Source organism: Electrona antarctica (assembly GCF_951216825.1).
Source record: "Electrona antarctica genome assembly, chromosome: 17".
NCBI lineage: Eukaryota > Metazoa > Chordata > Actinopteri > Myctophiformes > Myctophidae > Electrona > Electrona antarctica.
This window is the reverse complement of record NC_136798.1, coordinates 16,156,823-16,173,258: the sequence shown is the minus strand read 5'-3', so window position 1 is coordinate 16,173,258 and position 16,436 is coordinate 16,156,823. Positions and strand designations below refer to the sequence as shown.

Here is a 16,436-nt window from a genome sequence, read left to right as displayed (position 1 = left end):
CATGAAATATCTGGCAAAACACTTACAAAAACGTGTTGAGTGTTTTAGTTTATGGCACATGGTTCTCAACGGTGGGTCTGGGGGGAACTGCCCATAGATCCGAAGTCCCGGTCTGGGGACCATTACAGGTCTCTATCTCAAAGACTCGAGTGTACTATGGGTTATCCCTGATAGTGGTACCTACTACCTACCTACTGGTACCTATGTCTACACTGTAAAAGGGTACACATTTGTACACTGTCAGAGTTACAGACCATTTGGAACGCTGGTCCCTGGGCCAGGACCCCGACATTGATAGGATTGGGGAAATGTACGTGTGTGAGCCAGTGGAAATTTAGATGTGTTGTGGTTATGTGATTTTGTGTTTTTTGTATATTTTGCATGCTTTAGAATAAGATTATTGTCGAGTGGTTTTACTTTGTTTGCTTAATATTTCCTTTGTGTTGAGTTGCATGATATTCTTGTATAACATTTTTCCACTGACTGGCACAACCTGATGACCTGCACCTGGGTTGGGTGTGGCCCATTAATCAGCAGCCCTAGCAGAGACACAGTGTTTGGACTGGAGAGGGAGATAGAGCTTCAGAAGTGGAGAGAAGGTTGTGAGAAGAACAAGGGGCAGCTAGTAGCTACCACGGCTGGGGGCCAGGACGCAGCCGGGGGCCAGTGGTAGCGCCATGTTGTCAACGCTAGAAGGGCTGTAAGCGCCACGATCCCCATGGGGGGGCTAGTGGTAGCCATGTCCCTTGACGCTATAAGTGCCACGACCACGACCCCCAGAGTGTGTGCTCTTGCCGTGGGGGGGCTGCCCAGAGACGAGACGAGACATGGAGAGAGGTCGCAATACTACACGCAGATGACAAACGGGCCCAGGTTTCATACCTGGGTGGCCTTGACCAGAATAGTAGAAGAAACAGATGAACTGAGTTCAACCTTTTGTGACTGTCCCCGCAGCCTGCACCTCCTTGTATTGCTTTGTTGCACAATTGTAGATTTGCACAGAAATATTGCAGATTTGCACATTGGGAGAAGCAGTATTTTGAAGTTATTTGAAGAAACAGATGAACTGAGTTCAACCTTTTGTGACTGTCCCCGCAGCCCACACCTCCTTGTATTGCTTTGTTGCACAATTGTAGATTTGCACAGAAATATTGCAGATTTGCACATTGGGAGAAGCAGTATTTTAAAGTTATTTGGTTTTGTTTATTTTGGTTAAGTTGTTTATTTTGAGAAATTAGTTTAGTTAGTTAGTTAGGATTTTATAGGGATTTTAGGCTAAGGGAGTTTTTAATATAACTTTGTTATAACCATTTTAGAGTGCCCCCCCTGTATTAGCCAAATAAAATTCTTATCCTGTTGTAACCCCCCCCCCCCCCCCCCAACATCCTGTTCCAGTATTCAGTCCTTCCCTGAGATTCAACGTTATTTATGCTCTTTTACCTGGTACCAAACTTGAACCTGTGTGTGACCTTGAAGAACTAAAAAGCTATGGTTAAGAGTGTCAGAGTTCCCTTTACTCTGTTGACCAAAGGGTGGCGTAGTTGGCTACAAGCAACTTTTATTGAGTATCACAGTGAATATGCACCTGCACTTTTAAACAGTGCACCTTAAATATATACATGTTTCTGTGTTCGTAAAGAGTTGTTTATTATTTGGTAGTTTATTTGTGACTGAGTCGGCCACGGGTCACACGTGGTCACATGTTGTGGTTCTCGAACGTTTCCCCATTCCCTGATTTATGAACCCAAGTACCCCCATTACCCGACTACAATATTTTGTTTAGAAAACTTAAAGAGAAAACCATAGCTACGGATGAACGATGATTACGCACCTTTTAAAAACATAACAGAGAGAGAAATGCAATAGTTTGTGCCTCCTCAGCAGAGTTATTTAAAACCTTGGCAATAACATTTTCTCTATGTAAATAATATGTTCAATTAATGTGCAAACAAAGTATTATTTTCTATTCAATAGCAGTTGTTCTTGTCAGTTTGGTTTAACAGTACACTTTACAGACCACTTTCTCTTATGTAGGCCTACCCTTTGTAGTGCCTCTGCGTACCCATAGGGGTACACATACCACCATTTGAGAAACACTGGTCTAGTGAATATCAAGATCAGTTTCAGTTTTGTGAAAGCTTTATGGTAATAGTAACCAACTAAAAGTACATGGCTATTACTAATAGCCATGTACTTTTAGTTGGTGTGAATCTGTCTTTAAAGTTCATTTTGTATCAACTTTATCAGCTTCAGCAGAGCTTAATCTTGATTAAAACCAATGGCTGAGATTTCTGCTACTCTGAAACAAGATTGAGATGCGCATATCCTTTATCCTTCTCATCTCTGGTAGAATTGCAGTTAAACATTATGTTATTGCGCTTCTTATTTCTTATTTCCTATTCTGTAATGCCCTCACAAGGTTTGTAGAACTCACAATGAATTGCCTTTTTTGTGCTTGAGCGTGTGCATGTGTGTGTCCTTGCATGATGCATGTCATCATGTTCATGCATGCATTCATATGTGTGTTGGTAGGTGTAGGCGTGTGACGGCTCTGTATGCCCAATCTGCTCCAGAATGATGAGTAAAGCCATGAGATAGATCCAGCTGGAGACGAGCAGAGGAGCCTGCGGCCTCTTGGGAAATCATCATCACCCCCCTCCACATCTTTAGCACCCCAGTGAGGTATCAATAAGTGGGTAATTGAATTTTGAGCACAAACACTGGTGTCAAGTGGGAGTCTACAAGGTGTGTGTGTGTGTGTGTGTGTGTGTGTGTGTGTGTGTGTGTGTGTGTGTGTGTGTGTGTGTGTGTGTGTGTGTGTGTGTGTGTGTGTGTGTGTGTGTGTGTGTGTGCGTGCGTGCGTGCGTGCGTGCGTGCGTGTGTGTGTGCGTGCACATGCGTGCGTGCGTGCGTGCGTGCGCTCTTGCAATTGGTGGGGGATGCTTAGCTGTGTGAACATGGTGAAGCTGTCATCTTGCCCTCTGGAGGATTGGGTGAGGAGGATGAATGTTTAATCCATTAAATAACAATTACACTCTGTAATGGCTCAGAGTGGTTGTTTAAAGAGCGTTGGGAGGGAACACAGTTTGCAGATGAGAAACTCCTGCCCACCTGTTTCCACAAAGTGTTGAAGGAAAATGATTCACCACAAGGCAATGCATGGCATAGTGAAAGACTTGTCATGGACATGAAATATCATGTTTAGTGGCGAATACTTATTTCAGTGTATACAGGTTGTAGGTATGTTACGCTGCCACAATATGCCATAATAATTCAGATGACTGTATTTCTGATATATTTATTTCCGCCAGCCCAAAGGCGATTATGTTTTAACCCCTGTGTGTCTGCCTGCGTTTCTGCTGCTAATGTTGTAAAGCACTACACTACTCAGATTTCTTGGCTAGTAGGCCAAGGAAGTCAATCCCTGGATATCTTTCACATTTTGTGAATATTTTGTTAAATAATCTCGGATCCACTGTCGATGCCCGGATAGGCTTTCCCAAATATGGAGAGTGTGGAATTTCATATTAGGACATCAATGTGACATAATATTGATGACATCAGATCAGAGATCCTCTGACAGGGACGTGTGCTCCACTGAGTGCAACTTTTCTATCTCTGCCAGGCTCAAGCCAAGGTGGAAGATTGTGTTTTTGCTTGTTTGTTTATTTGTTTGACCGAGGTTCATTTCGCAAACCACTGGACCAATCAGTGCCAAAAACATTGTGCACAGTCTGTGACCTGCCGCAGTAGACCAGGGAAGTACCTCCATTAATTTTCCACATATTGTGTATATTTTAAAATATCTTCTATTTTTATAATGGAAGTGAATGGTGGACGGATCTGGCTGAAACCCTGCCCAAAATAGTCATAGATAGCCTATAGATATATGTGTTTCCATGAGTGCATGATGAACCGCTCTAGTACTTCTTCAAATGAAATGATAACTACAATGATAACTACACTTGGCAGCATCCAAACAAATGGGCATCCAGTTTACACAGACCCATAATAATGCAGCATTATTATCTGAAGTGCTGAATTAGTAGGCTAATTAACCTTTTCAATCAACTACAAATTGTATCAGTATTTATTGATCTCCGACTCCAAGTATTTCTTGCACGCGCACAAACAATTTGTGTTACATCTTGTATGTGCATGCATGTGCAGAATAAGCTCTGTCATGTCTTACCATAGCACACTTAGACAAAACAGGAAAGGGCGCACACCAGTGTTGGTGAGGTGCTGGCCTAAGGCAGTAAATAAGTAAAAATGAGAGAAAGGCCGCACACACGTAGCCACGATGCTGTATATTTATTCAGAATCCAACGTTTCGACCTAGGAGGTCTTCTTCAGGGAAAGACCATAGCACACTTTCATTAACAGCTAGACCAACCACTCTGAAGAGGAACCAGAAGGTCAGTCAGCGACTCAGCAGTGACAAGGGTACACAAGTGTGTGGGGAAATCAGGGATTTTACATACCAACTAAATTGGGAGATAATTGGGAAATTGGCCTTAAAACAGTTAAATTGTGACACATCCATGAGAATGTCTTTCGAGAAACAAAAACAACATGGCAAAGAAATATAAATGACCTGTCAAACAATTCCTTAACAAATAAACATATCTCCACATTTCTTAAATAAATAAAAACAGATTCTGAAATTTTGGAAGCTGGCAGGAGAGAGGAGGAGGAATAGTGGCAGTGGTACAGCGGAGGTCATAAATTGAAGGTTTATGATATATAGACCAAGCATTAAAAGTCAAACACAACATACTATGTAAATAGGCTATGGAGTAGACTTGCATGGACAGGTTGATTTATTACAAATAGCTTGGTGATTTGGATTTTCCCAGCACGTCAGAAGTACATAGCACTGATGCTTAATTTGTTTGTTGCATGTAGGTGTCATGCACAGAAAATAGCATATATGAGTTTGTAGATTGGCTATTTTCAGCACGCAACACCAGTGTCCAATGAAGCATAAATCAGGATTAACCTTGACAGATTTGTTCATAGACTTCCAGATTTTCAGAGCACTCAGATAAAATAAAAATATATAAAAATGAAATTAAACCAAGAGCTATTTTGGGGATTAGAAGATTAAGCATAATCCTCATAGTGAAAGGCTAAGTGCTTCTGCATGTGCAAGTGTGCACATAAAGTGGATAAATCTCTACCATATTTGTTTGTAACGTTCATGCCAAGATGGTCCTTTGAGTTAAGGTGATGTATAAAATATTTGCTATATGTTCATGTTTTATGACCATGTAGCCTACTTGTCAAACTACTTCCTAAACATCAACACCGTCCACAATCACAACACCAGAGGGAGTACGTTCCACAAATCACATTCAACCCAGATTCGGCTCAAACAAGGGGTTATACTAATTGCACTCCTATGCCACAAATATGTGGAACGCACTACCAACCGCCATAAAGGAATGTGAATCCCTACTCTCCTTCAAAGCTGCTCTCAAAGAGCACTTAAGGGTTTTTATAATTTTTGTTTTTTATTTTTCTCCTTTTTTTCATAGTACTGCATATTTGAATTTCATTAAATGTTCGGATGAATTGAAAATGGAGGACCCCAATGGAAACCTAGTGCTTTCTTTCTTTTTTGTTCTTTTTTTTTTTACTTGACTTATGTGCTATAGTTAGTAAAGTTTGCATAACCAATCATCAAATATATTCATACTTCCTTTCAATACACACACTCGACCAAACACATGCTCAAACTCCCCTCACTTCACTGAACACAGTGACAGTGTGATCGCTAAGTTGCACTCCTGATCCAAAATGAGTTTGCTATCTGTGGTTTTCTCATGCTGCTCACACAATGGCAAGTATATAAGAGCTGCCTGGTGGCATTGCTTAATTAGGCGAAGAGTTGATTCATTTGCACTAATTGACAGCTAATTAAAGGGCCGAGGGCACATCAAATTGACGTTCATCTGAGCTGTAAGGCCTTGACAGTAGGGGGTGATAATGTCGTTGGAATTGGAAATGTGTGTGCGTGCATGCATGCGTACACATTATAGAAAATCGAGTCTTCCCTGGGTACCATATGCAACATGTCTGGAGATGGCCAAAACCTGTCTGCATTAGGGGAATGTGTTTGGTATGTGTGCATGCGTGCACGCACGCGCGCGCGTGCACGCGTGTGTGTGAGTGAACTCAATTGTTCTAGAAATTCAGCCTGTTGAGCTTACTTGTGTTGTTATTGTTCTTTCAATATAGTTGCAAATATTTGAAATATTTGCGTCCATGCATCTTGCCATTTAACATTTGAAGATATCACATTTTTTATTTAAATCAAAGCACACATTTTTCGATTATGTTTTACGGTGTTGTGGGATGAGGAACATTTCTGCTCATTCACCTCTTATCAGGCCGTCTTGGCACTGCTCCAGATTTGGGATGCCATCACAGGATGTTTTCCTGCAATGTCTGGAGTTCGGGGGCAAAACGGTAAAGGTCCCATGGGAGTCAATGCAAATGTCCCCCTTTCTGCACGCAGAGGGCTGGGGTCACGACAGGAGACCGGGAACGGGCTGTCTCAGCGTCTGCTGGTGCTGACCATGTGAATCCAAAAAGACAATTAGGGGCTTATTAGGGTCTCAGGGAGATGTGTACCTCACGGGGCGACCACTCGCCTGCTCGGCCCCAGCACTCAGCCACTGCCACAGCTCAGAACAGTCAGGGGCATTGTCTCACCTAATTACGCTGAAACCAGGGGCCCCCTTTTTGTGTTGCTGTTGCCATGCCTGTCCGATTCCCTTCTCCGGCCTAACTGCTAGCCCTTGTCCACTCTGGAAGTGTGCTAATTAGACAAGAAATGTGCCCGAGTAATTATGTCAACTCTTGTTACAAGCAGCCGCAATGAGGAATATTATTTTGTCAAGAGATGTTTGGTGAGGGGGCCCTTTCTCCCTCATTTCCCAAAGTTGTTTTTCCTCATTACGCAAATAACACATCTGCACATCCAATGGTGGAATGTGGCAGTCTGCAAGTCAGTCTCTTCCAAACCTCAAACCCTAAAGAGATGCACTCATACAGAAATGGAGACTATGGAACGACACTAGCATGAAATTATTGCCCTAATTAATGCTTTGTGCATCAAGAGCAAACTGTTGAATCACCAGCGGCACATTGTTGTGATTGTAGGTCGGAGCCTTTGTTTCTTCACCTCAATAAGATGTTTTGATCAACGGCTGTTTGGTGACCTATCTCCTCAGCTCGTATGTTCAGCTCTTGGACATGGCAATTAGCTGGATTAAATGAAACAGTTCTGGATCTAACCTCAAACAAACAGAATATAGCTCAGACAGAAGCACTGACATTTGTGGACTGTGAGTCTGAACAACTTCAACAGTAATGGCATTGTTCCTGACCCTTCTGTTCCCAAATCACTTAGAATGCTATCAACTGTCTTGACATGTTGACATCATTATCTGAATGCATTTTGGTGAATTAGGGTGTGGACAACAAGGACACCATACATATGCTATGTATTCTTAATGTGTTAGAAAGCTGTTGTTAGCTGATATTTGAGGATTAGTTATCCTGGTTGTGGCACAGAAAACCCTGTACAACATTGTCTGTCTTAGTTTATCGGTATATTATAGGTATGACAAGGCAAGTTTATTTGTAAAGCACAAGGCAGTTCATCAAGCATTAAGACAAGTAATTAGGCCTACATAAACCCTAGCAACCCACAAAATAGGCAAACATCACATTTGTGATGACGGCTATGGCCGTTTTAGCCCAAGGAATGGTTTTCGTGCAAAACGAATGCTTGTAATGGATTCAGAATCATGAAAACCCCCTACACACGCCACATGCTACTTAAAGCATAGTGAAATTTTGTACATTTTACCATAATATAAGTTGTTTATGGTATGGTCACATATAACCCCCTATTAAAGAAATAGCTCAACGCTAACAGCCGGTCAGCAGGTGGATTCATGAATGTATACCTTAGTAGACAATATGTAGACAGACAGACAGACAGACAGACAGACAGACAGACAGACAGACAGACAGACAGACAGACCTCAAGTAGACTACCAGAGTAGAGTATCAAAGATTGTGTTTAAGTGGTTAATACAGTGCAAATAAAACCATGTTGTGTAACTTGTGTATAGATTTACAATTTTTCGCGGGACAATCCAAGCAAACTATAGAACGTACAAATGAGCAATACCCCTAGCCCCCTTTTTGAAACTAGCTCCTCGCCACTCGTCCTACACACTTCCACTTGGTTTGAGCATAGATATATAAATAATAGATAGGCACCGGAATTCCCCTCCCATCCACTTGCATTGCATTGCGTCTCTATTATTTATATATCTATGCTCAAACTGAGTGGAAGTGTGTAGGGCGAGTGGTGAGGAGCTAGTTTCAAAAAGGGGGTATTGCTCATTTGTACGTTCTGTAGTTTGCTTGGATTGTCCCGAGAAAAATTGTAAATCTATACACAAGTTACACAACATGGTTTTATTTGCACTGTATTAACCAATACCTAGTCTCCCGAGAGGAGAGGAGGAAGAGAGTTTCAACGACAACGACAGTGACACAGACGCAGAGAAGGCTTCCTTGACTCAAGAAAATACACTAGAGTAAGGCCAAGTGTGGACACCGCACAGATGAACAGTCTAGTGAGACGTAGGAGGACCCTAGGCAGGAGGCAAACCATAGTCCTAGAGACCTCTCAGTGCCTGCAATCCCCCAGGAACACACAAGGCAGAGAGCCTCCTGTTGGTTCTGGCATGAGAGAAAGGACAGTGCATGGGAGGGTCCGCGGGGGTTACCCTGGGCGCGGCGGTCGCTGGGGTGCACGGTCAGCACTGGTTTGCTGCACCTGGCCGGCAGGAGATTGCCTTCCCTGTTGGCCGGATGTGGCCAATGGTGCTGGTTGCACCTCGGTGGTGGCTGCGCCCGGGGTGCCCCTCCGTGGATTTGTCTGGAGGAGAGGGGCAGTGACTTGGCCAATCACTGCTGACCCGCCAACTGGAGAGTGTAGTGGTTGAGGGTTGAAACCTTAGAGTATATTGAAACACTCTAATAAGGTTGGAGACCACCTGATGACCTCGCTTCCTGCAGGACAAGGCTTAATCCATTAGAAATGGATTATAATCACATCTTTGATGAATTTACAAACAAAACGTTTTAGCCATTATCACCCCACAGCATCTGCACAGTAAATTAGAATATGATGACAGTGCAATGATGTATGTGATGATGATGATGATGATGATGATGACCATTGGTTGAATAAGTGAATGAATGAATGAATGCATTAAGTATAATACTTCATGGTATCTTTGCACTAGCCTCGGTACCAATGCAGGCTTTTATTTTCTCCTGGGGAAACGAATTGGAAAAATTGGCATAGCCCACTTCCTTGTAGCCTATTTCGCTACCCAATAGCTAGTGCAGAGGTGCGTCTTCTAGTAGACCACGGTACAAGACACTAGTATACAGCTGGCTATTCTCAGAATTTGTCACAATACGGTGATTTACTCTTACTCATGACTGCCTGTAAATGTAAATTAAAGAGTAGGCCTATACTACGCTCTACATGAAAAGTGCCTTGAGATAACGTCTTATATTGTGATTTGCAGCTATTTAAAATAGACATTGACTTCCTATTCCTATAACTATTATTAGTGTAATTTGCTAAACATGCCAACAATTCTGCAGATTGACCATATTTGCGCGCGCGTGTGTGTGCGTGCGCGTGCCTGCGCGCGTAATGAAAAATCCCCAATAGTTTCTCATGGTTACTCCTAAAAAAGTGTAATTTGAGCAACAGCCTATATAGCCTACTTTTCTCCATGCATCTCTCTCCTCTCTTCTTAAATTGCCAGATGGTCACCGATTCATTTGCGTTGTCAACTTTTCGTCTTCCAGTCCAGTGTGCATGCTGCAGTGGCAGTGCAGAACACATCGTTTGACATAGTTTTTTCGTTTAATATCCGCTGCCTATTCCTCACTGCATGCAGAATAACTTAATGTTATCCTTATGCGCAATATGGTCTGCATGGTCTCTGACCGAAGGCTGTATAGGCCTGGTCCTCGACGCAGTGCACCATGCAGGGAAGCAGAGGGGGATTAACAATCATAAACAGTGATGATGGGCCATAAGGGGGTGGTTCCCACAGAACTTTATCTGCTGACCATCTCACTCTCACCGGATTAGGAACCAGCGCCATACACGGGTAGACCACGCGCCGAAACGCAGCCCGACGCATGGTCCACCACCAGCCCAGGCCAAACTGTCCCCGAGGACTCCACTATTTATTTATTCATCGCCACATGTCACACTGATAAGGTCGGCGTGTTATATATATCCGCATCCATCGAGGCGTCTACTCATCTCCATAAATTGTCTCCTCTCGTGAAGATAATTATCTGTCCAGATGTCCAAAAGTGTGCCACAAATTATTTCTGAACCAACCAAACACTGCAATAATTGAATAATTGCTGATTAGAGTTGAGATTGTGGCGACAGTCAGAAATGAAGGTATTCATCACACGCTTCCATTCATAGGCAGTCTTCAACTGGCCTGATGCAGTGATGCCTATTAGCTATACTCCTTTTAGTCCTTTCAGAAATGTGTGTTGTAAATGTGTTGATGTGACATGTGTGATTGATAGATGAGGGAAAAGGGGAAACATAAACGATTTTAATCTGCAATCTATAGCATCCAATTTACTATAGCCTTCCATGCTGCATTGCTGCCTGTCAGACTCATCATCAGCATCACTTTCTAAATCGGATGTGTAATCATTCAGATTAATTTATAGTAGCAAAAAGTCAAATTATTGCATCACCATGGGCTAAGGCTATATACTGTAGGCCTATGCAACAAAAAATAGAGTGTTAAATAGACTGTGTAATTAATTTGTTTTTGTTGTTTGTCCTAAATACCCGGAAACTGGGGCATTGTAATTCTTCATCATGTGACCTGTTAATGGAAAAAGACTTATCAACAGATGCGCATATACTCACGCGTGAACACCAAAGACAAAAGTGCAAAACTAATTAGAATATGCAAATCACACGAAGACCATTAAAGGGACGTTGGGATAATTATGCATATATATAAAAGACTACACTAGCCTCCTAACAAATTAATTTGTTATTCCTTACGAATATAAATTATAGGCCCGGCCCCTATCACAGGTTAGCCAAATACATGTTGGACATTGTAGATTTTATAAAGACGTTGCTATGATGTGCTGAATGGCTATTTTCCTATAGGCTAAATTAGCACATTAATACACTTAAACACCATGTCACAATTGATCAAAAGAAAAGCAACAATATGCATATTAAAATGCATTAATTATTATTAAATTCCGTAACAAATGAACACCTGAAAATTGCTATATTGTCTGTTCATTTTTACTATATTTGATATACTGAATCAAAAAATAAATCAATATATCATGAATAAAACAATGAATGCATAACATTGCACATGAGTCTCGAACTGACAATATGCCAACCCTTGCTTTACCATTGTAAGGTACAGCATTATGTCATGCTGTAAAGGCTGGGAGGGAACAAAGATACATGTTTCCTTGAGTGTAGGGATTTATCCGGCTGATTGGATATGTTTTCCGATCCGCTGACTCCTGAATTAAATCGCATGTGACGTTAATAGAGTGACATACAGTGAAAGTATAGCGCAGCCATTTTCCCGTGCATTTTCGATCGATTTCTGCTAATTTAATTGGGCGTTTACTATACAAATAAGGCTATAAACACTTCCCCCTCTCAATTAACAGGGATCATGGGTTCATGGTTTTGTTAGGCTTAATCCACTGATCAATTTGAGGACATGTTTAGCCTTTATGGAAAATAAATTATATGGGTTTATATTCACAAATAAAAATTGGTTGGAAAAACTGGAATTATCTGTTTTGTTTTGTTCTGCAAGGCCTTGGTTGCAGGCATTAATGCCTTGATCCACACACACACACACACACACACACACACACACACACACACACACACACACACACACACACACACACACACACACACACACACACACAGCACGGTCGGGAATTAATTATAACCCCCTGTTGCTCTTTAATAAAGATCTTCTCATTGTCACACACACACACACACACACACACACACACACACACACACACACACACACACACACACACACACACACACACACACACACACACACACACACACACACACACACGGACGCATGGAAACTTTCGGTACCTACCTCGGTTGTATAGCATGATGTGGAGAATCCGGCGCATGCAGGTCTCTACCCTCTGTGATTGGCTGACTGCAGCTGCCCCCATGCCACGGGCGAACCTGTTGGATAAAGAGCCCCATTTCTGCAGAGAGGGAGAGCACAACAACACTGGTGATTGCACAGGGGACTATACGGCTCTCTTTTTTTTCCGGGGGTGAAAACTAATCAGGGAATTCCATTGCCATGACAGGGAAAGAAGGCACTGTGCTTTCAGAATCTGTGAATAAGCATAAAATGGCTTCACCACCACCCGCAAACCACGAGGGAACGCAACCGCAACCGCCCTCGAAGATGGGCGCCACCACCACCACGACGCACAGGTGCACGGGCTTCGGAATTCATGAGATCCTCGGGCTGAATAAGGAGCCGCCCGCGGCCCCGAGACGCCCGCTGGAACCTCTGCCGCCCAGGGCGCACCTGCTGGCGGCGAGGTCAGCCCTCGGCCACGGGGGTGTCGGACTTCATGGCATGGGTTTAATAGGACCAGGAGGCATACACTCGTTTTACAGCCAGCCCGCCTTTCTCGAGGTGTTGTCAGAGGCGCAAAATGTTCACCTGCAGCCGCTCAACAGGGCAATCCAAGGTCCGATGGATGCGAACCACTCTGCCAGCTCTGGTAAATATCCTCTGGCATGCAAAAATCCTAAAATCAAACAAGGATATATCGGCTATATCCAAGTCTATTTTTATAGCCTGTTCGTCAGCAGCAGGCTAAATGTATGTATATTTGTAACTTTTTTCCAATGAATCACAGGCCTATATTTGTTTTCTGATTTTTCACTGCATGATCACGGTTGTTTCTTACCAGATTCTGATGATGTAAGCCTATCTCCCAACGACAACAAATTCTCTAAATCAGCATTGAGCCACAGCAAGAAAAGAAAGAAAAGGAGACACAGGTAAATAGAAAACTGGTAGATGTTCATGTAGCCTATTTTAATGACAAGCTGCCATATTTACGATCCTTTTTAATTATTATCGTTTCGTGGCATTCGTGCTATTTTATTATTATTATTATTATTATTATAGTTTTAGCTTAGGCCGCCGCCTATACACCCCAGATCCCATCAAACCTGGCTGTCCTATAATAATTACCTATATATGCCATATAGGCCTACCCGACTTATGCTACTTTTATAAAAACATACAGCTGATTACTATATATAAATCGTTTTTAGAAAGGGGGCGGGGGATTGAGCGCTATTAAAAATAAAAACTTTGAAGGGGTTCGTATGTGCGTGCGTTGAAAAGAGCATTTCCACAACGCCTGTTAGCTGTAGCCCTATATAGGCCTATAGCTATTTATGAGAAATCTCAAGGGTGTTCCTCTCATGTCCCTTATTTAAAATAATTTGCCTGATATTCTTTTTAACGAGAACAAAAAAGAGAGAGAGAGAACGCTCTATACACTGTAGCTTAGGCTCCAGTTGAAAGATTTGTTATGCCACGGTCACTCAGCCACCTGCAAGTGCTGCTGTGACGCCTTCCTCAGACTGACTGACATCGAAATTATTTTAAAGCATGCATTTTAAACTTCAGAACAACATAAATACAACATACAGACCAATGTAATTAGGCAATACAGATTATTATTATTCATATTATTATTATTAGCCTATTAATATTGCTAGGGGATAGCAATACAAATATTGAACAATTTTCTCCTGCATGTGTTTTTTTAAGGATTTAATTTAAAAATAAAACTTTAAATTTAGTATGCAAAAGCATGTCCCAATATCGAATAAGAAAGAAAATAAAGTGTTGTATCACATTGAACATGTACTCATATTGGTTTTTCCGACTGTTTGTAGAACCATTTTCACATCTTACCAACTGGAAGAGTTGGAGAAAGCATTTAATGAAGCTCACTACCCTGATGTATATGCTCGAGAAATGCTGTCCATGAAGACTGAACTGCCAGAAGACAGGATACAGGTGTGTGTGTGTGTGTGTGTGTGTGTGTGTGTGTGTGTGTGTGTGTGTGTGTGTGTGTGTGTGTGTGTGTGTGTGTGTGTGTGTGTGCTCGTGCACGTTCATTTGACTGAATTGTCCAGCTCTTACATTTAATACTGCGCATTATACAAATGCACCAAAAAGCTTTTTCAGACATGCATTTTTCCACTTATAGGCTTGTGTCCCTTTCCATTGACTCCAGTTAAATTAAGTGTGCTTTCTATACCTGCTTCTTTCAAATTCAGTTTGCACCAAAATCATTCTATGCACACAAAAAAGAAATTTGGCAGATATGAGCAAAAAAGCAAAAAAACAATTGAATTGAATATCAGCAAATAATGACAGAGATGGACAATATATTGCATACTGCACCAGTATACCTGCAGCAACCATTTGACCACAGATACTTTCAAATTAATAACCAATATATCCATAGTGTAATTAGTTAGCTCAGGGGAACTTGCTGCCGTTTTCCATGTATGGGAGACACATAGGATCCCCAAAATCAAATGATAGGCCTACATGGAAATTAATTAGCACGGGTCAATGGGTGAGGAGAGGGCTCAACTGGCCTGCTATAAGCCATTTAATTTCCCGTGATATTTGAGCGCCTGTCGCTCATCGATCAGCTGTGGAAATTAACTTATTTTTCAATCAGCCTCCCCGCCCCTGGGGTCACCTCTCTCTGGCAACGCCTCACACACATGCACGCACGCACGCACGCACGCACGCAAACACACACACACACACACACACACACGCACACAGTGTGCTGACGGAAACAATCATCTGAGACCCATCTTTTATGAGGGAGGTTATCATCAGATCTACCTGCATATAGCTTTCCAGCCTGTGCTTTGATCGTTTTTAATTTCATGTCTGTGTGCCACACACACACACACACACACACACACACACACACACACACACACACACACACACACACACACACACACACACACACACACACACACACACAACCAATCTCATCCCACCTGACGCCTTAGCCATGCTCATCTCCGCTACTCCCTCATCCATATTCACAAGCTTTCTGGCTATTAGGAGGCCTTACTTGGTGGAAATCAATCCTGGCTTTTGAAGCGCAAGAAGGAGGGATGATATAACAATCATGCATGCATATGCGAGCATGCGGGCACACACACACACACACACACACACACACACACACACACACACACACACACACACACACACACACACACACACACACACACACACACACACACACACACACACACACACACACACACACACACACACACACACACACACACACACACACACACACACTTTAGCTTCATAACGTATAGGTCAGAAAACTATAAATGTATGATGAAACTGAAAGTCTTTTATTTATACTGTAGCTGTATAAGATAAGAAAAATATAACATTAGAATAAAGGATGAAGGGCATCCACTGTAGTTATCAATACTACATGTTCCCATTGCAAGAGCAGCTTTTGTCGTTTATTATTTTACTCCAAGCCTGCAGACTTAAAATAGACCCATCACAATGTTACTGTGTGCTGCTTTATTGTTTATGATCAAGATATTTGTGCAGCTATCCAAAGTGAGTATAACACAACTATCTCACTTGTAAAAAATCATTCACCCATTTCCTTTTGGTTCAGTCAGAGGCTTCAACTGAAATCATTTGATATTTTGTTCCTATGAAGTATCATTCCACAGTTCCTAATAGTAATCATCATCATCCTATATTGTCCATGTGTATTCTCTTAGGTGTGGTTCCAGAACCGCAGGGCTAAATGGAGGAAGAGAGAGAAGTGTTGGGGCCGCAGCAGTGTGATGGCAGAGTATGGCCTATATGGAGCTATGGTTCGCCACTCCATCCCTCTTCCTGAGTCCATCCTCAAGTCAGCCAAGGATGGCATCATGGACTCTTGCGCTCCATGGTTACTCGGTGAGTTACTGCAGAATGCTTTCGCATTTGCTTGAAATGTAGATTTTTGTAATAAATGTTTTAACATATGCAGATGTCCACGGGGGAAAAGCAATTGCTCAGTAAAACGTTGTAATCCTGAATATGTTTTTTATTCTTCAAGGGAATAGGGATTACAAATGGAGGTGGGTGTTCAGGAGGGGACATGGGGCTAAGCATGGTTCTTGTTAGGAGCCAATAAAAGTGTCACCATGTCAATAACTG

The 16,436-nt window shown here is 42.2% G+C and overlaps 1 protein-coding gene across 2 annotated transcripts in view; it reads left to right on the top strand.

Annotated features, from left to right (window-relative positions):
- Window positions 1-12,482: 12,482 nt before the first annotated feature.
- The window catches only part of LOC306941530 (visual system homeobox 2-like), a gene marked incomplete at its 5' end in the record, with an annotated part of 242,961 nt that continues 239,007 nt past the window's right edge, over window positions 12,483-16,436 (top strand). For both annotated transcript variants that reach the window (XR_013792171.1, XM_079527050.1), the window contains 4 exons: window positions 12,483-12,915; window positions 13,108-13,198; window positions 14,111-14,234; window positions 16,013-16,193. Coding sequence is in view for 1 of the 2 variants with exons in the window: in XM_079527050.1 (XP_079383176.1) it covers window positions 12,483-12,915; window positions 13,108-13,198; window positions 14,111-14,234; window positions 16,013-16,193 (829 nt within the window). The remainder of the gene's footprint in view (window positions 12,916-13,107; window positions 13,199-14,110; window positions 14,235-16,012; window positions 16,194-16,436) is intronic.